This window comes from Zeugodacus cucurbitae, chromosome 6 (genome assembly GCF_028554725.1).
Source record: "Zeugodacus cucurbitae isolate PBARC_wt_2022May chromosome 6, idZeuCucr1.2, whole genome shotgun sequence".
NCBI lineage: Eukaryota > Metazoa > Arthropoda > Insecta > Diptera > Tephritidae > Zeugodacus > Zeugodacus cucurbitae.
Genome location: NC_071671.1, coordinates 48,644,352 through 48,666,508, shown reverse-complemented (window position 1 = coordinate 48,666,508; position 22,157 = coordinate 48,644,352). Strand labels below are relative to the sequence as shown.

At 33.8% G+C, this 22,157-nt stretch overlaps 1 protein-coding gene across 7 annotated transcripts in view; it reads left to right on the top strand.

The window, feature by feature from the left end:
* Nucleotides 1-6,382: 6,382 nt before the first annotated feature.
* The window catches only part of LOC105218438 (potassium channel subfamily T member 2), a 223,834-nt gene continuing 208,059 nt past the window's right edge, over nucleotides 6,383-22,157 (top strand). For 3 of the 7 annotated variants that reach the window (XM_054234396.1, XM_054234395.1, XM_054234393.1), the window contains exon 1: nucleotides 6,383-8,780. In XM_054234396.1, the coding sequence (XP_054090371.1) occupies nucleotides 8,655-8,780 (126 nt within the window). In that variant the 5' untranslated portion in view covers nucleotides 6,383-8,654. The remainder of the gene's footprint in view (nucleotides 8,781-22,157) is intronic. The other 4 variants (XM_054234397.1, XM_054234399.1, XM_054234394.1 and 1 more) reach the window with 4 other exon arrangements.

The window sequence follows — 22,157 nt, the reverse complement described above, 5'->3', positions numbered from 1 at the left end:
CGTGCTACTTATTTTTTCTGAGAAAATGTTTAAATCAAACATTACCCAGCATTTTCAAAAGGTTACGTATACGCCCGGTGTCGTGCTCTACAGTAGTTAATATGAAGAATCCTTGAATATGGTAATTATATATAAGGTGAGAATTGAACTTGGCTTGACATCGATTGTAAATTCTAAGTTTTTATAATTCTCGCATTTCGATTTTTAAACTAATTTTTTTTGTAAAAAATTTAATTATTCTAATATGTAACGTATACGCCACGAGCACTATTGTATTGCAATAAAGTTAAACTTGCGTCAAATACAGATTATATGTGACTATTGTACTCATAATAGAAGATATTTTCATTCATTTCATTTCCAAAACCATTCACTAAGCTTTTTAAACACTTCAAAATTCCAACTAAATTTCCGGGTCATTCGTTTTCTCCATGTATTCAGTTGTTGCAAATTGCTGAAATTTTATTATTTGTTGCAATTAAAATATGAAAGCGAAATTCTGCAGCTTGAGCTAAAGCATTGTTGTGCAACAAATGAGTGTGGTAGAAACAAATGACCCGGGCAGCTGCAACAAACAGCGAACGTCGTAACACAAATAACTGCATGCAACAAAGCAAGCAAAAAGGGGGGAAGGGAAGTCTAGAGTATATAAAATGGAATGCAATAAATATGAGTGAGAGATTAATTAGCATAATTGGAGTGGTTTTTTTTTAGAGGTACTAGATTTGAATAGAGCAAAGTAAAAATAATAAATATGAAAGTGTGAAAAAGTGTAAAATATGGCAACACTAGTTTGACTGCAATGAGTTTTAAGTGCAATTGGAAATCGTGAAAAAAGTATAATTATATAGAGAGATTCATAGTTGTTTTCATTACATAATTGTTGTGAGTAAACTGCAGAGCTAAGTGAACGCATCGCGAAAAAAAAAAACAGTTGTACAACTCTTTATGCGCAAAAACCAACAACGATTCGCTTTCCGTGGTAACGAGTTCAAACTATTTTACAAACATGTTTGCATTTTTTAAATATTTGAAATCTCTTTTTGCAGGAAAACATGTGCGAGCCGCGTGGAAATGTAAAACATTTGTATTAAATATATAAACGTGTGTAGTGGAAAGGACTAAAAACAATGTGGGCTCATTTGTGAGGTAAAATTCCTACGAACAATTTTTTTATGCAAAGAGTTAAAAAAAAGTTATGTTAATTTTATAAACTTTGTGCGAGAAGTACTTTAGTAATTAAATATGATGACGAAAAAAACAACGTTTATGGGTGAAAAAATATATAATTTTTTTTATAAAACATAATAATTTTTTTTATTTGTTAAAATACTGAGCGGTTAATATGATCATATAAAATTAAAAAAATCAAAAAAAAATCTTAAATCCGATAACTGAGTATGTGCAATACTCAATTACTTCATAATTCTTAAATAAATATTTAAACTACGGACTTTATTTGATAAGCTGCTCAATACAGTAATTTAAAATATTTGATTTGTGCCTTTTTTATGAACAAGAAAAACATAATAATTGGTATTCTTACAGCTACAAGCAATAAAAATAAAATAAATTAAAAAATTAACAAATGGAAATACATTTTTTCAATAAAAATAATTGTTTAAAATTAATAAAATTGAATAAACAAATGAAAAACAAAAAAAAATTCACTTCCTTTAAAATAAGTATAACAACAACTATATAGTAATAACTAATTAGAATTTTTATAAAAGCGTACCAAAGTTACCAAAATCTTCTTCAAAAGCATGCTAATTTACACAACAAATGATTAAAGTGACTTCGTTTGATATATATAGTTTGATCTCTATGCATTTAAAAGCTATTCAAATATTTTTTAATCATAAAGTCTAAAACATCAGGTTGATAATATAAAAAAAAATCTAAAACGAAAAAAAAACTATATTTATTAATTATATGCTTTTGATTTTACTTTATACGAATTGAAATAAACTTCTTCTTCTTAACTGGCGTAGAAACCGCTTACGCGGTTATAGCCGAGTCCACAACAGTGCGCCACGCATCTCTCCTTTTGGCGGTTTGGCGCCAATTGGTAATACCAAGTGAAGACAGGTCCTTCTCCACCTGGTCCTTCCACCGGAGTGGAGATCTCCCTCTTCCTCGGCTTCCACCAGCGGGTACTGCATCGAAAACTTTCAGAGCTGGGGCACTTTCATCCATTCGAACAACATGACCCAGCCAGCGTAGCCGCTGTCTTTTTATTCGCTGGACTATGTCTATGTCGTCGAACAACACATACAGCTCATCATTCCATCTTCTGCGGTATTCGCCGTTGCCAATGTTTAAGGGACCGTAAATCTTCCGCAAAACCTTTCTCTCGAAAACTCCTAGTGCCGTCTCATCGGATGTTGACACCGTCCACGCTTCTGCACCATAAAGTAGGACGGGAATGATGAGGGACTTGTAGAGTTTAGTTTTTGTTCGTCGAGAGAGGACTTTACTTTTCAATTGCCTACTCAGTCCATAGTAGCACCTGTTGGCAAGAGTGATTCTGCGTTGGATTTCAAGGCTGACATTATTATCGGTGTTAATGTTGGTTCCTAGGTATACGAAATTATCTACAACTTCAAAGTTATGACTGTCAACAGTGACGTGGGAGCCAAGACGCGAATGCGCTGACTGTTTGTTTGATGACAGGAGATATTTCGTCTTGTCCTCGTTCACCACCAGACCCATTCGCTTCGCTTCCTTATCCAGGCGGGAAAAAGCAGAACTAACGGCGCGGGTGTTGTTTCCGATGATATCAATATCATCGGCGTACGCCAGGAGCTGTACACTCTTGTAGAAGATTGTACCTTCTCTATTTAGCTCTGCAGCTCTTATAATTTTCTCCATCATCAAGTTAAAGAAGTCGCACGATAGCGAGTCACCTTGTCTGAAACCTCGTTTGGTATCGAACGGCTCGGAGAGGTCCTTCCCGATCCTGACGGAGCTTTTGGTGTTGCTCAACGTCAACTTACACAGCCGTATTAGTTTTGCGGGGATACCAAATTCAGACATCGCGGCATAAAGGCAGCTCCTTTTCGTGCTGTCGAAAGCAGCTTTAAAGTCGACAAATAGATGGTGTGTGTCGATCCTTTTTTCACGGGTCTTCTCCAAGATTTGGCGCATGGTGAATATCTGGTCAGTTGTTGATTTTCCAGGTCTAAAGCCGCACTGATAAGGTCCAATCAGTTTGTTGACGGTGGGCTTTAGTCTTTCACACAGTACGCTCGATAGAACCTTATAAGCGATGTTAATGAGGCTTATCCCACGATAGTTGGCGCAGATTGTGGGGTCTCCCTTTTTGTGGATTGGGCAGAGTACACTGAGATTCCAATCGTCGGGCATGCTTTCTTCCGACCATATTTCGCAAAGAAGCTGATGCATGCACCTTATCAGCTCTTCGCCGCCGTATTTGAATAGCTCGGCCGGCAATCCATCGGCCCCCGCCGCCTTGTTGTTCTTCAAGCGGGTAATTGCTATTCTAATTTCTTCACGGTCGGGCAATGGAACATCTGTTCCATCGTCGTCGATTGGGGAATCGGGTTCGCCATCTCCTGGTGTTGTACTTTCACTGCCATTCAGCAGGCTGGAGAAGTGTTCCCTCCACAAACACAGTATACTCTGGTCATCAACCATTAGATCACCGCTGGGGGTCCTACAGGAGTGTGCTCCGGTCTTGAAACCTTCAGTTAGTCGCCGGATCTTTTCGTAAAATTTTCGAGCATTACCCCTGTCGGCCAGCTTGTCAAGCTCTTCATTGAAATAAACTTACTTATTAAAAAATTAAATAAAATATTAGATCTACAACTTTGCTTCCGCCGTTCTTTTTGTAAATTCAAGGCTTTTTTTTGTATAAAAACGGTTACAAAAATGTTATTCAAAATATTGACCGTCGCTAGCTACTACTTTTGACCATTCTTTCTGGCAGCATGCTTATTCCGTGCAAATGTCGAGAATTTGGCTCAAAAAGTGACATTTTCAGTTGAGAATAAGTTTGGAATGCAAACAGATCTCTACAAATATTTTGTTGGGTTAATGTTGACACAAATGTCCAAGGTCGATATAAAACGATTTAATCGATTTAATCGACCAGTGCTTGACCCTAGAGACATCTATTGGAAAACGGCGCAGCAAAGTTGTAGCATAAAAATATGAATATCATAAACTAATGTACATAAGACAAATACGTAAGGCGACTAGTTGGTCCCAAACCTAAAACTTAAACTTAAACATTTATGTATGTATAATAGAGAAAGAATGCTTATGGTCACTATGCGGTTGCCATGAATATTATACATTTTTATATACCAAGAAGCCTCTACAAAAAATACAGTGTATTATAATACATAAATATCTTGTTCCTCACCTGCCAATGATCAGTAGCCGGTTGACAAGCATAATACAAATTTTGCTATATGGTTGCCTAGTACTCGTTTATAAAGGGTTTTTCAATAAGAGCGCTACACAAGTTTTAAATGAAACAATTTTGGACATCAATAAATTATTTATTCCTATATATGTGAGCACATTCGATGCCATTATGTGTGGAACTCGATTTCGAAATCACACGACAGTGACGCCGAGTTGACTGGGCGAAATGGCCACGAAATGGTGAGATAACACATTCACCAAACTTGGTTTTCAATTAATTGATTGTGACATTCGCTGTGTAGCTTATGACGTCATCTTGTTGGAACCACATATTGTCCAAGCCCATATCATCCAATTCGGGCCAAAAATATTCAGTTATCATTGCCATTCTTGATTCCCCTTCTCAGTAACGTGCCGGTCTTGATCATCACGGATCGGCCCATTGACGCCGCCGGCCCATAAGCCGCACCAAACCGTAATTTTCATTCATGGACTACGTGTGGATTGCTGCCTGACCAATAACGCATATTTTGCTTATTGACGAAGCCATTCATGACGACCATAAATTGAACATGGCGCTCTTAAAGTTAAGGCCACTTACTCCGTATTTCGGTAGTAAATTTTAATAATTTCTACTGGTTGTTGAATCGTATCGCTTTCCATGATGAAATGGCAAATCATACTAAAGAGAAATGTCAAAAGAGCAGAAAAAAGATAGGCGTTGTTTGCTATCCCTATCAGTCTACTTTTGTAATTTCCCTATAGAAAAACCCTTTACCTGCTATCGCTAGTCGCCATACATAACAATGATGTGAAAGACGAGAGCAATATTTCACAACAATAGCGATGGCTTATAGTACTATGGGTGTATTTAGAGTAGGTTACATAGCACACAACAGCAGTACATTACTGTTTTCTGAAATATGTATTCCACAATATCTTCATATTAGACTACATGTAGAAGAGCCATTGATATCACTTAGCCTTTGATACTCAATACAAAATGAGAATAATCAAATAAATAATAAAAATAAATAACCATAATTCTAATTCATAACTAAAGTTTGGCTTAAACGAGTATAAATAATTATATGTATTTTAATAGAAATTAAATAAAAGAACACATAAATCTTTATAAAAGTTTTTTTTAATAAAATTGAAAATAATGAAGATTTTGGTTTTTAACAAATATATAAATAGTTGAAATAAATATATAACAAAAGTATCGATTTCAATATAGTTAATAATAATTTAAAATAAATTTTATAAATTTAAAAAAAGTTTTTTATAAAAATAGAGATATTATTATATTTAGAGAATGTATTATATTATGATAATATAAATAAATACTCAAAATATGGAATAAATATTTCGAATATAAATTTAATAAAAACAAGAAAAAACGTTAAATTCGGCTGTACCGAAGCTAATAACCTGTGAAGGGTATAGTTTCTTTTAGTAACTATATAATTTTTTCGGAGATTGAATTATTTCTATGAACAATAACTCACACCAACTTTCGTGAAGATATGTAGTAAAATGCGGAAGTTTTCCATACAAGCCCTTGATTCCGATCGTTCAGTTTGTATGGCAGTTATATGATATAGTGGTCCGATATTGGCAGTTCCAACAAATGAGCAGCTTCTTGAAGAGAAAAAATTTCAAAACGATATCTTAAAAACTGAAGGACTAGTTCGTATATATACAGACGGACAGGCAGACGGACATGGCTAAATCGACTCAGTTCAGCATACTGATCATTTATATATACACTTTATAGGGTCTCCGACGCTTCCTTCTGGGTGTTACAAACATCGTGACAAACTTAATATACCCTGTCTGTTCAGGGTATAAAAATTATGAAAAATAATTTTTTATATAAAAAATAAGAAAGTATTTTAAATCATTAACAAAAAAAAAAATTATATTTAAAAGAAAATTTTTTGAAATATTTTTTTCTGATATTTCCCAAGTACAATTCATAAAAAATCACTTTTGATTCTCTCAGATTTTTATAGCCAGAAGCTGTTAATATCATATTTATAAAAAAAAACTCGAGTTGTTTGAGTAAAAAGAATCCAATAAAATAACATTGCTATAATTTCCAAATTCGCAAGCAAATTGACTGACTAACTTTAGACCAATCAACTGTTGTTTACGGCAAAAATAAAAACAAATTAGACTTAATTACAATAAATATTATATATGTATAAGTGCATTTGAAATAAGTAACGTTTGCTTAGCGGCATATAAATAACTGTACAGTTAGCTGTAAGTAAGTAATGATAAGTGTATATAATAAATGAGAAAAATGGTAAAAGCTTTAATTAACTGTTTAGTGAAAGAGTATATATATATGTATACAAACAGAACACAAATATGCAAATAAGTGCGCAGTAAATAAATATGAAATTTAGAAAAATAATTAAGTGAAACGTTTTGCGGTAAAATATCAGTGCAAAAAATGTTTTGAGGTTAGCGAAAAAAATTAGAAAAAAAATTAAATATAAAAAGTAATAAAATATATATATATAATATAAATCATATATACATATATTTAATAATAAACCGCATATTATATCAACCGTAACGGTGAAAAGTGTTAGCTAATATGTAAAGTAAGCCACACAAATATTTACCGTTAAATTAATGCGAAAATAAATAAGCAACAAACTAACCAATAATCAGCTAATGAAATCAGAAGTCAATTAAAGCGCCCAGCAAAAGTTTTGTGGGCGCGCAAAAAAAATAAAATAAAATAAAATAAGGAATTATGCATAAATAAGTAACAACAACTAAAAAAAGTAAATAATGCAATTAGTCTAATTTTAAATTAAATAAATATTAATTTTTGTCCAAAAATCCAAAAAAAGCCAAAACCAAAAAAAGTTTTAGAGCAATTGCTGTGAAAGCTGAAAGGCCAGCATAAATTTGTTAGCGTAAATCAATTAAGCACAATTTGTTTTCATAATTTCCATGCAATAAAAACAAATAATAACACAACAACAAAAAATTTACAACAACAATAATAACAGCCAAACCAACTGCAGCAAGCTTTCCGTATTTCCGTAAAATAAATTCAGCGTGCGCGTGTGTTTGTGTTTAACAGCAAATATAAAATAAAACAACGGTACTCAGCGTGTTTTTAAGTGCATACTTAAATAAACACAAAAATCGTAATTAATTCAATTTGTTTGTGTGAAAGTGTTAAGTGTAAAGCGCTTCAGGTAAATTCCGAAATGGCCAGCGGACTAGCCGCGCGGCGAGCAATGGTGGCAATAATAAAATAAAATTTCATGCTGCTACGCTAAATTAAACTAGCAGCAGCAGCAGCAGCTGAAAATATTGCTTTATTTCGCAAACTTAATGAATAGATTTGCGAGCTTTTGGGAGCGAGCGAGCGTGCAATGCAATAAACACAGAGATACGCACATGCAGACAGATTTGTTGTTGTACGTAGTTGTGTTTTTTACGTGTGTAGTAAGTGTAGTTTTAACGATTTTAGGCGAATATATGTGCTTAGGCATACTAACTCAGTGTTTAAATGTATGAAAATGTGTATGTGCCTGAAAGTATGCTACAAAAAAATTAATTTGATAAAAATATGTTATAAAACAGCGCTAAAAGTATGAAAAAAATCTGAAAATATACAACAAAATATTGCAAAAAATACGAAAATCAATTCAAATTAATTAAAAAAAAATTAGAATTTTTATTAAAAAAAATAAAAATAAAATCTTCAACTTAAAAAAAAATTGAAAATATACTCATATATGTCTGCCAACAAACTGTCATCTTAGTTTGCACTAGCTAGTTGTTGTAGCTGTTTAATGTCGCACACTCTCAAAGTAGCCTCTAAAGCAACTTCTAATCGCAACAAATGCAATTAAACCTACTATTAGCAACTAAAATATGCAATTGAAAAGCTTGCTGAATGTTCCTGGAAAATAAATAAACATAAAATAAAAATATTCAATTATTTATTAAATATAAAAAATCCTAATCAATAAATATAAATGTTAAAGATAATTTAAAAAAATATTTAAATAAATTGTATCACAAAAATCCATTAAAAAAATAAATAATCAGCGTCTAGCGCTTAGCTGCAAGTGTATGCCATAATTTCCTAGTCAAACTACAATACTCTGTAGCGTCTCACACACACAACTCCGCCACACTCACACACACACAACGTCACAAGCGCATCAATATGCCGTTATCTGTGTCTCAATGTACATAATAGCCGTTTGTGCTCGTATATGTGTGTGTCTACTTCATGCTGTGCAATGCCGATTAGCATATTTGGTAAGCGTCTAACGGCCGCCCAACAACGTGTAAATGCAACGAAAAAGACGACAACAAAGGTAGCCGAATGGTTTGTCGTTGTAAGTCTTATTGCTGTTGATTTCCAAATTCGAATTTATTTCTTATTTTGCTTACATTTACATTTTCTGTTTGCTTTTCATATACGAATTAAATTATTAATCATTCTACTTTCTTCTCTCAGTCTCTGTTGTATGTTCTCACTAGAAATCATATTGTATGCTTTGATATATGGCGTATACGTAACATTGTCCTTTGTATTAAATATTTATATTTTAATGTTGTTGTTAACTTTCTATGTAGGTGTTGTTGTTTTTATTAAATTTTTGTTTAATCATTGTAATTATTATTAAATTTCTAATATAAATTTCATTTCCATTTCATATGCATGACTGCACTTTAGCTTGCCTTAATTAATGTTACGATGATTACGCCTAAATGTAGGCAACATAGTTAGATATTCTATGAATTCTGCAAATACTAGTTACAGGTTCACTTATATTTAATCAAAAGCAGCTTTTAAAAGGACGCCTGCATTGAATTTGTAATACTTCTTTTCACAAATTTTTACTATGTTCAAATGAAGGTTAAAGGACTCATCTCAAAGCTATGAGTTAAATATAAAAAGCTCAGAATATTATACTTTCTAGATTATTAACGCTCAAGTAATGTATAAAAAATATTTGGATTATTGATTTGAATACACCTACTGTACTAAGCAGAAATCATTCAGCCTAAATGTAGGCAACGTTTCATTAAAACTGTTCTACTCTTCATCAAAATAAAAAAAAAAACAACCGATTAGAGGTTTAAAACTGTGGAAATTTATATAACTACGTGTTTTCCAAAGTAAAAGTTTCCAAACTTATATTATATTCATTATTTAAAGTGCGTGAAAGCTTAGTAAAAGCTTCCTACATTATATGGAAAGGCTCAGTATTTTATTGTTGAAATAATAATTACCAAGATTTATATAAAAAATCTCAAAATTTATATCTGTTTACATAAATTCAAAAATTTTTAGTAAAAAAAAATGTATCCTAAAGGTAGGCAATACATTTGGATACCAAGCTCCCCATAGCATTCAGTGCAAACTTAACGAACAATAATTTCCACATAGTGTCCTCCCCATTCATACTTGATAATGCATAAATAGACAAATGAATGATATTTTTTTAAAGAAAATAATTGCTCTCCAGAGAGCTTTCCCCTTGTACTTTCTTCCTGAGTATCAAAAATAATTAAACTTTACGCCATTATAATTCTATTTCTAATTGCTGCTTTCTATTGATTCTTCATATCTTTTATTAAGGTCTCTTATATGAAGAGAATTGTATATACATTCTAAACTTTTAAGCCTGGCCTAGAAGTGAGTCAAGAAAGCTTTGTTGAATACAATTTTCAATTGATTTCCAAAAAATATTTTTTGAGATTATACTCCTCAAAAACCAGGAAGAATTATTAAAAAAAAATTCTGTTTTCCATGCTTTTCGATTTCCAAAGCTTTAGGCTCAATACAAAAGAATTTCAACTGCATCTGCTGAATTTTCCACTTTACTAAACTTCTACTGCTACTTGTTTATATAATATTTTTCTTTATTTCCTCTAAAATACCTAAACACTTACACAACAGTTACACGCGCTTGAATATTCATACTCCGTGCCCGAAAAGCTGCCACTATCAATATTAATCAATTACTTTTATTGTTCCTAACTGAAAAGCCAAACAAAATCACTTTATGCAATTTCACTTTACACTTTTATGCCACTCATAATGGTCAATCGGTTTTAACCTCACATTTTGCAATGAAATCCTTTTCACAAATTTTTTGCCTCAACTGTCAGTGGCAAAGCTTTTAGCATTTGCTACTCTTATAGTATATCGTTATAATATCACTTGCCCTAAATGGCCACATGAAATTACTTAACCTGTCATATATAATATGAATGCTCGCACATAACTGTGAACATGTGTAGTACATATGTACATATATGAGTTGTTGTTATTTTATCATATGAAATTTGCATATGCGTGCTGAAATCTGCTCTTTTCAATTTCAATTTTGTTGCATAATTGGATTCATGCTGCTAATCTAAATACAAAAATCCGATTAACATCTGTATTTTTTCACATAAAAAAAATGTTTCGGTATGAAGAGTGTGAGTGGCATATCAGTATTTATTTATGCAATTTTCACACTGAATACTTCATATATGTGAGTAAAATAAATTGAATTGGAAAATATTATGTAAGGTGTGCGTAGTTGTGAGTATACTTAGTCTTTTCGGAACCAATTTTGAGCCTGAAAAAATGGTTATATTTACGAAATATGGATCTCGTTATGTGAAATTAAGTTATTTAAGCTTAATTATGAAAATCTCTCGACTGCAACGAAATTGCGTTACGCAACAAAATTCCGTCACGTTTTGAAAAATCTTTGAAATTTTAATTTCCCTTATGGCTTATGAATTTATTTATTTTTTGTTTTTTAATTTCGTTTATAAACTTCCGCATTATTTCATTAATATCTCTTTGTGCAATCAGCTGCCGAAAATCTCACATTTTGCTACGTAATTCAATTAAGTTGTACGAAATTCAATCAACAGAAAAATGATAAATAACAAATCTGGCAATGTAATGGCTGTAATGGACTCGACTGTAGCACACACAGTTTTAAACATATTTTGTTTGTATCTCTACTATATAAATATATGTTACATAAATCTCTGTCAAACATAGCTAAGTAAATAAGTAAGTAAATACTTGCTTGAAATAACCGTAATTTACTTTGTTACACACTTACAATCGTTCACTGTCGTCTTCGTGTTGATAAAGCATAACAAAATTGGTTTTTCAATTGACTTTCCATTAATATTTGATAGATAATCAATAAAAATATTTTTGTCTGAGAGCTTTGCTGTCTGAGACGCTGTTAGCTGCAGTGTGGCTAGTGGAGAAACACTCAACTGAATTTACGTAATTTGAGTAACAAAGTGCTCAAACACTTAAAGCATCTTGTAATGTCAAATATTTCATATCAAAAGAGAAAAAAATGTGTAATTTCAATTAAATAATTTCAAATTTGTCTGCTACTTCTTATTGTTTTCTATCAACGGAGATATCACAAAATGTTGCCTACATTTCGGCGATAAATGTATTGGGATGATATGATTTGGGTTGCTGAGAAAAATGAAAAAGCATTGGTTAGCGAGATTTCTATCGAGGCAATCTATTAGAATTTGAAAAGTATTCTATAGTCTTTTTTTTGAATATAAAAATAATTTTTTTTTAATAAAATATTTTATTTCTGAAGAAAAATGAACTAAATATAATAAAAAAAACTCCAAAAGTTTCAGAAAATTTCCCAAATTCTTTGTATTATAAATATATTTTTTCCAAAAATACCCTTCGAAAAAGTGAACTCTCTAACCTTTAACTCCTATTTGATGATTTTTAACCTTATCTCTTAAGAAAGCTCCATTTGCGAAATACATATGTTCGAAGAAGCTATATACTATACTCAAACCGCTCATTGAAAGTACTCCTCTGATTATTTAGAACTGTTTTTTTTTTTTGAAAGAGAACTAACATTGAACTTTTTTCACAATTATTTTTTGCTACCTGAACTTTGATTACTCATATCGAAAATCTTATATTCTAGAATATTTCATTTAAGAGCTAATAGTTGATTTATGAACCGTTAACAATTAATTATTTCCATAAGGAACATTGCTGCTTCATAGATGATTGGATCTTTCTTCAGACCCATAAGATGTCACTTTGCCTGTGTGATACTAAGTCATTGGTCGTATAAGCAAAGTTCATAGGCTTGATTTGAGAGTAAGAAATAGTGATTTGTTCCATAATGTGAATCGAACTATCTTGTTTACTTGTAGCACTAATTCTTAAGTAACTGTACCACACTTTTTGATCAGATCATTCTGTTTCCAATGACTGTATCAGAGCTTCAGAAAGTTTCACATTGTTCCCATGAGGTTTCTATATAATGAAGATGGTCTCAGACTACTGTTCTATTGAAACATTATTATTATTGCAATAATAACTACAAATTTGTCGATGAACTTTCCTATCTCATCTCTACTCGATCATTTCGCTATACATACTTATCACACCTTATCAAACTCCTCACCTGTTTGTCGCTTATTCTAAAGTGAAAATTTTATCTCATCTCTTTTAAGAGATTAAATTTTTAAATTAAAGTAACTTCGAAATCTCGTAAACAAACCGTAAACGGTGCGCACAGCTTTCTCCTTGATTACCGCACAACATAAGTCTTTATGTGGCTGCTGAAGCCACAATAGCCGCCACAGCCCGGCTTCTGTTACCCGCGAACGCACGCGTGCGAAAGCAGAAAAAACGCGATTTTATTGAAGACAAAGAGCAATATTAAAAATAAATCAGCAGCGTTGCGTGGGAAACGAAAAAAAGTAAGAACAAAAGAAGCACACAAGACACCCGCTCATACAGTGGAAGGCAGGCACTACAACGTGGCAGGCACACAAAAGGCGCCAAAAATAAAACTTTTCCACTTTGCAACTCCAAACCAGATTCCACACACACCTGTTTAACCGACACAAATCACATGTTCAAACAAATTTAGTGCAAATTGATGATGTGGTTGTTGGTGTTGCTGTGTACTTCTATATGTGTGTGTGCGAGGGTGTATAAAGAAGTTAATCGACTTTGGTGCGAATCGGCAAATAACTTCCGCAGAACTTTTGTCTTTATTGTGAAAGTTCGTTTATAAAGATAGATGTTGTTGTTGTTGTTGTTGTTGTTACTGTTGTTTTTGTTTTTTGGAGCAAACTTCGAAATCACTTTCACTTTGCCTGTGGTATACCCCCACAATCCGGCAAATTCAATCAGTCTGCTTCTCAACCATCAACAACAATTACCGCAAACTTCTAAGCAATAGTGGCAGCAGCAACAAAAACAACAAATTCAGCAACAAATACTACCACATAATTTATCCATAAGTGGGGTAACACTTAATTTTCGGCTTTCTTCTAAATATGTCTGTGTGTGTGTGCATATCTCGCAAGTCCGCTTTCATTAATGCCGTTATTCGCTGTCGTTTTTGTCGTAAATTCTGAATTTCAGCGTGGCATCGATTTGTAAACAAAGTACCCGCTAAAAATAACCGCATTATCTGCCAACCAACTAGCTTGTTTGGGGAAGGAAGTGGCAAGTTGCACTTACTTAAGCACACACATATACAATAAACATGCTATATACACATACATACATATGAACACCTAAATATTGAGGCCAACCGCCAATTAGTTGCTCGCATTAAATTTGTGCAAACTTTTTCTGCTTTGACCTGAAAATGTGTATAATCTGTGGCTGGCGAATAAAAATAGCTTATTAGTGTTGTTGTTGTTCCATTTACCGGGATTCTTCTTTGAATAAGAGAGGACAGCTGCAATTTCACGATTTAATGCGATTACTTATGTGAGATAAGAATAAAGGAGAGCAAGAGAAAGTGATTGGTACTTGAAAAAAGTGCCTTATACCATACTCTCCATTCACCCCGAACAAATTAATTGAAGCAATGAATCCCACAACCATTTGTTGAATATCGTAATAAAGCCTTCGGTTCCTGACCAGTAATTCAACATTCTTTTATTTTGTCTAGTTCCTCAGAAACATTAGAACATTACTTAAAAATCAGTTAGAATTTTATTACGTAAGTTAGATCGTAACTCGTCAAATTGGATCACCATTATCTGTATCTCTATATTTTTCATGAATTCATATTTTACAGGCAAAAGAAACTTCTCATAAGCGAATGAAAGATCATCTAGAAAGAAGTTGTTTTGAAAATCTCTACGAAATATATCCATTTTGTTTTCATAACGTTTTTTTTATAGTAGGGGGAAGCATCGAAAGCCGAGGAGCGGAACTTTAATCCGCTGAACCTAACCTACTCCCAGCACAAAACACTCCCACGGAACTACCGGATTAAGTATTACTTCATGGGAGTGTCAAGACAATTTAAGTCCTCCTCTATAGCGCGGACTAACTGACGCCTAGCCTGTTGTAGATGCCTCAATTCTGTCATTATTCTGGCTACCGCTTCGCTAACAGCTTTCCAATTATCAGAGCACTGACACATAAGTGCAGTCAAATTTTCCACTGTTCCACTTTTCCCTTATATCTAAAAAGCGAGAGCAATAGAAAAATACGTGCTCAGAGTCTTCTACGGACTCTGCACACACCGGAAAATACGGACTAACGTCACCCGTGACCATTTAACATTTGGGTCAGGTGGAAATCAAGGTCACCATGCTTTCCATATATCCACGAATGAATGTTCGGTATTAGTCTGTGTGTCCACCGTCCTTTAGTTGAGGCTTCCCACCGTTGCTGCCACTTCATGATGCTCGTTTTCCTCAAGTCCAACTTTTTATTCTCTGAGGGGGGTGCTGTTACCATATGCAGTCGCGCGAATTCATCTCCCTGGGTGTCAATAGGCGGCATGCTGGCCAACACTTCAGCAACATCGCTAGATATGGTTCGGAAAGCACTTATTACTCTTATTGCCGACAGTCTATGTATAGCGTTCATTGGTCTCGCATACGCTTTGACATCTAACGCCTGAATCCATATTGGCGCCGCATACAAAATTACAGAGCTCATAGCAATTTGCAATTAAAAATCTTCTGCCGGAACGCACGCAGCCCTTATTCGCCATCATTCTTGATAAGGCGTTATAAATTTTGTTTGCTTTGTTCGACGAGTACGCCAAGTGTGTAATGTGTATTCACATCTGTGACCTTGACTTGACCCAACCCCAATAAATCAGTGCTCTGCCTGTCCGTCCGCCGTTTTTCTATTTCTTACGTAAAAAAAGATTGATTCTTAGCAAGAGCCTCTTGAACATAATCAGTAAATATTTATTATGATTCTATATTTTTTTTATCTGTTGTAATTGTGGTTAACTGATCCTATGTGGGCTCTCAGCCTGAGTTAGGATGCAAGCGCTGTTTTCGTCTAAAATGTTTTGAATCTAAAATCGTTGGGACTTTCAACGATGTTTTATATTAAAATTTAGTTTATAACTTCACACTTTTTCTGGTATTAACCCGAAACCCTCTATTTGGAAACGCTTTCTCACATTGGAATTCGATTTGTTGTAAAATACGGAGAACTCGTTAGGGGAATGTGCGCTTGGAAAATATTACGGATAATTTTATGATTTATTTTGACAATTCAATCTTGACGTAGGCTACTGCGTTAGATCAGAGATTCAAATTGCTGCATTTTAAAGATGCTATGGCTAAAAAAAAACTTTTTTTGACTTTTTCATAAAATAAGGAAATGTGAAATAAGCTGTTAATTGTATTTACAAGAGGAAGAGGAAATGGATCTCGGATCAGATGTTACTTCTATCAATCAGAATCCAATAGAGTTTGGGTTAACATGAATAGTGTGTTTCCGGAATTGTATAAACAGGCTTCTTAATATTTATGTTTCGATGCATCGATGTTTTAATGGCCGATGTTTTTGATTGCGATATGCTTTGAAGAAACATCGATCTTTCATTTCCCTATGTTTGCATCCCTAAGCCTGAAGCAGCTTAAGATATGACAATTAAAAAAGGAAAGAGAAATTCACTCACTCTGCTGTAAGAAGAAGTGAATTACGCTTTGTGAAGCTGGGTTCGATGATTGATTATTCCTTATCCAAGAGTCATCAAAGAGCTTCGGATATTCAAAAGAACGGTTTTAAAATATAAAGTAAATTGGTCGAAAGAAAGAGCTTCTACAGAAGACTCTCACGAAGTTCTGAGTTTGTTGCAAATATGTACGATCAATTTACTCTAGAAGAAACAACTTCTCTCTGGAAATAACTACGCTTATCAGTCCTCAGTTGCCAATATATCACTTAAATTACGAAAATCAACAGAAAACTCAAAAGTCCATTACTCCATGCGGATGTCAATTGAAATGTCAATTGATTAAATTAACTTGTCCAATGGCAATGCAACAAAAATAAACAAAATAAACTGAAAAATTATATTTTGTAAATGCAAACGAAAAAGGAAAAGAATATGTAAGTGATACATACATACATACATACATATATACTTATATATAATCGCTTGATACAGAGCGAAATGTTGAAACTGTTAAATCATGCGCTTAATTAAAAAGAAAGGTCACAAACAGCGCTTGAACTGTAAATCATTTGACACAGGCGCTATTTTATTTGAGCATTAGGGTGACACATATTTTTCTGAAATAAAAATTTTCAATTAACCAATATTTGAAGGTATTAAGTGTATAAGAATAAAATTGAATCGACTGATTACAGTATTAAGGTGCACCTTGAGTCACTGCTTAGTTACTGCTTAAGTTCTATACTCTTATAGGTCAATAAAGGTCTAAAATCGTTTCAATAACTGATAATACGAGAAATATGATGAGAAATATCCACCGCATTTGATGAAATAAGTGTCGAAAGTATGTGACAAAATAAACTTTAAAATTTCCATATACCTTAGAACCACCCTAATATTTTTCCACGACTATGTACGTAATCTTTATCCACTTTGACATCTTTGCAAAGTCATTGGCTTTTTGCGCAAATGTCACCATAAACACAGAGATACTTTATGCTACTGAGAGCATAGCGGTACTGTGAAAAAACAAAGAAATGGAAATGAAAATAAAGACGAAAAATGAAAACGAGTCAGAAACCTTCATTAAGTACACAAACACTCAGCGCATTTAATTGGATTGTTTGCTTTTGAAGTGCCGCGAATTGCTTCTTTTAATACACATATAACTGTTGTTTATCTGTTTTTCTTTTTGCATTATATTTTTGACTTTTTGGGAGCCGAGTGTTGCGTGGATACATGCGCCGGTTGTTGAGAGCTTATAGGATTTCCTGGAAATAATGGTTTTATTGCACTAAAACTGTGTTTGAATATTTTTTCTTTGATATTTTTCACCCAAATGTTATACTCGACTGGTTTAAAGCAAAACAAGACTTAGAAGGTTGCCACCTATTAAAATATATAAAATGTTGGAAAAATACGAAAAAGTTTATGTATATATGTAATATGGGTATCAAAGTGAAGAAGAATAATATATATACTATATTAAAACAAGTAAGGAAGGGCTAAGTTCGGGTGTAACCGAACATTTTATACTCTCGCAATTTATTTATTTAACTTTATTTATATTATATAATACACAATTTGACACACATATTCGTCACATATATTGTATAAAGTCCAATTAAAGTTGGAAACCCTAATATTAGGTTAGAAGCAACGAGGTCCTCGTGTTCGATATATGGGGCCTTAAAAACTTATGGTCCGATTTCGGCGATATTTAGAATGGGGCTGCCACACTTAAACATAGTATTTGTGCAAAGTTCTGCACCGATATCTTCACTAGTGATTACTTTATATATTGTATTGTGATTGTCTTCAAAGTTCTGGTATATATGAAGTAGGCGTGGTTGTGAAGCGATTTGGCCTATTTTCACAACATATCATTGGGATGTAAAGAAACTAGTACAAACCAAGTTTCATTGAAATCGGTAGAGTAGTTCTTGAGATATGGTTTTTGACCCATAAGTGGGCGATGCCACGCCCATTTTCTATTTTGTAAAAAAATCTGAGTGCAGCTTCCATCTGCCATTTCTTACGTGAAATTTAGTGTTTCTGCCGTTTTTCGTTAGTGAGTTAACCCACTTTTAGTAATTTTCAACCTAACCTTTGTATGGGAGGTGGGCGTGGTTATTATCCGATTTCTTTCATTTTTGGACTGTACTAAGAAGTGGCTAAACAAAACGACTGTAGATAGTTTGATTTATATAGCTCTATTGGTTTCCGAGATATGTACAAAAAACCAATTTGAGGGCGGGACCACGCCCACCTACCCAAAAAAATTACTGAAAAACTAATTGAAATACTGTAAAATGGGTATCAAAATCAAGAGACTTACGAAAGATGTAAGTTAAATACATCTTTGGAAAGGGTTGCCATACGTTTAATATTTCATATCAAATTAAACCCTTATCGCAAATGAAGTATTGAAATTGGGTATCAAATTCGAGGGAATTAAATAATATGAATGTCAGAAGTACTTTTAGCAGTGTTGCCACTTATTCGAACTATATAATTCAAAATAATTTATATTTATTTTTTAAATATTTTACTTTACCTGCAAAAATACCAAATATTAAGCCTCTCCTTATGATATTTTACGTCACACCCAGTTAATTTTCACTCCGTTAACGCGTATTTTATATTCGCCTTCTGCATGCTTTATTTTTCGCGTAATTTTATATTTTGTTTTTATTTGTACAACACAAAGTCAATGTGGGTTTCAGGCACGAAGCTCCACGCTTTATTACAAGCTCGTATGCATTTAAGTATGTATTGAGATTTGCACCGAAATCTTTTAAAAAATCAGCCTTTGTTTATTCACAGCAACAGTGCGAAAAACACTGAAGTGTTCAACATTTTCGCCTGCAGCAACGGTAACGGCAAGCGGCATACGAAATGCATAAAGAGTTGAGCGCAAAGTGGGTCAGAAAATTAAGTAAATAAAATGCTTACAAGCCCTTCATGGGTACCTAGATTCTGACACACATACATACATACATAAACACTCATGTGTAGCTTTGGTAAATATAGTACACTGCACAATGGTGGCATGCTTGCCCGTAACGGTACTTCGGTACTCCGTACTTAGTAGCATGTCGGTGTCCACTGCAGGCTGCTGCCGCTTACAAATTGTTTATATTTTAGCGTAAAATACTCTGAACTCTGGCAGCTTGCTAGCTACTTGCCTCATCTCTCTTTGCTTGCTTTCTTTGCACTTTCACCTTAACGGTTTCTTGTTGTTACCGTTACACTTTTGATGTTGCTTTCACTTGCAGCTTTTTTTGTATATTCATATTTGCTCAACGGCGGCGCCATCACCTCGGACCGTTGTTGCTTCGGCGAGTGAAAATGCATGGTTTTTTTTCTGAGTAAAACAAATTGCTGAAACTAAAAAGGAAGCAGAGCAAATTATAAAAAAAGTAACAGCAACAGCATGAATTTCACATAAGCTGCGGTAGCATAGCATCGCATGGCTCGCACGGAAGTTCAAAAGTCTTCTCTTATTTTCATACCACGTTGTGTATGCATGTATGTTTTTTTTTTGTTGTTGTTGTGTGTAGGCCATTGCGACTGTAGTCATGCCAAGAATCTCATTATACGCCAAAACAAGCATGCCTACATAGAAATTCTGCGGTTTTCATTTATTTTGAGGAAGTAACATTGCATATTCAAGCAAAATTAAAAAAACAAAAGTTAAAAAAGGTTAAAAGGAGAGTACAAAATGGAGTTATTTTAATCAAATAATTTTATAAGAGCACATAATATGCCTGTATAAAATGAAATTGGTTCTATTTACACTCTCGCAACAAAAGTTGCTAAGAGAGTGTTATAGTTTTGTTCACATAACGGTTGTTTGTAAGTCCTAAAACTAAACGAGTTAGATATAGGGTTATATATACCAAAGTGATCAGGGTGACGAGTAAAGTTCAAATCTGGATGTCTGTCTGTCCGTCCGTCTGTCCGTCCGTGCAAAGCTGTAACCTGAGTAAAAATTGAGATATCTTAATGAAACTTAGAACACGTATTCCTTGGCACCATAAGAAGGTTAAGTTCGAAAATGGGCGGAATCGGACACTGCCACGCCAACAAAATGGCGATAACCAAAAATACATAAAGAGCTATAACTAAGCCATAAATAAAGTTATGAAAATAAAATTTAGGACGTACGATCACATTAGAGAGGGGCACATTTGAATGTAATTTTTTTGGAAAAGTGAGTGTGACCCCGCCCCCAAATAGGTTTTTTGTATATATCTTGCAAACCAATAAAGCTATATAAACCAAACTTTCTGCAGTCATTTCTTTTAGCCGTTTCCTTATACAGTCCAAAAATGAAAGAAATCGGATAATAACCACGCCCACCTCCCATACAAAGGTTAGGTTGAAAATGACTAAAAGTGCGTTAACTCACTAACGAGAAAGGTTAGAAACACCAAATTTTACATAAGAAATGGCAGAAGGAAGCTGCACTCAGATTTTTTTTACAAAATGGAAATTGGGCGTGGCGTCGCCCACTTATGGGTCAAAAACCATATCTCAAGAACTCGACAGATTGCAATGAAATTCGGTATATAATATTTTCTTGACACCCTGATGACACGTGTGGAAAATTGATGAAATCGGTTCACAACTACGTCTACTTCCCACATTACTCAATTTTGAATCCTTCTGATCCTTTCACTTTATAATGTATACATAAGGAACCAATAAAGATAGCGAAATAAAACTTTACACAAATACTGTAAAAAAATACTGTGTGGAAAAATTGTCAAAATCGGACCATGACTTTTCAAGGCCCTTGATATCAAACATGAAGAACTCAGTGCCTAAGGGTAATTTTTCTCCGAAAATATAGGTAAATCTCTAAATAAAATGCGAGAGTATAAAATGTTCGGTTGCACCCGAACTTAGCATTTCCTTACTTGTTGAACTTATACATAACCCCTCTATACACAGGATTAGGTAAAGCAAAACGCTTATTTGTCTGTTTTCCAAGTGTTTGATCTAATTTTAGGTGTTTAAACCAAAATTAGTGCATTGTTTTTATTTTACAAAATTGGACTCGCCAATCGAACAGATATTTCGCAACTTAAAAAATACCATTGTATAAAAAAGATTAGATTGTTCTACCATATTTAAAATAAAAATTTTCAAACCAAACTTAAAAAAAATTATATAAAATTTGTATCTTGGATCGATAAATGAAAGGACATTTAATATGACTTACACAATTTCTTTATGTAATTGTTATAATTTTGATATAAATAAAGCTTGGGTTTTCTCAAATCCTTAATATGTAGTATTCTCCTTCTTGATTGACGCTTACGCGGTGACAGCCGAGTTTAGAACTGAGCGCCATTCATTCTTCCTTTTGACAGTTTGGCGCCAATTGGTAATACAAGTGACGCCAGGTTCTTCTTCACCTGGTCCATACAACGGAGGTCCTTCTCTTCCTAGGCTTCCACCAGCGGGTACTGGATCGAACACTTTCAAAGCTGCAGTCTTTTCGTCCATGCGGACAACATGACCTAGCCAGCGTAGCCGCTGTCTTTTTATTCGCTGAACTATGCCAATGTCGTTGTATAACTCGTACAGCTTATCATTCAATCGTCTGCTGGTATTCGCCGTTGCCAATGTTTAAAGGACCATAAATCTTCCGCAAAACCTTTCTCTCGACAACCCCAAGTGTCATCGTACACGCTTCAGCGCCATACATCAGGACGGCATAATGAGCGATTTTAGTTCGTCTAGAGAGGACTTTACTTTGCAATTGCCTACTCAGTCCAAAGT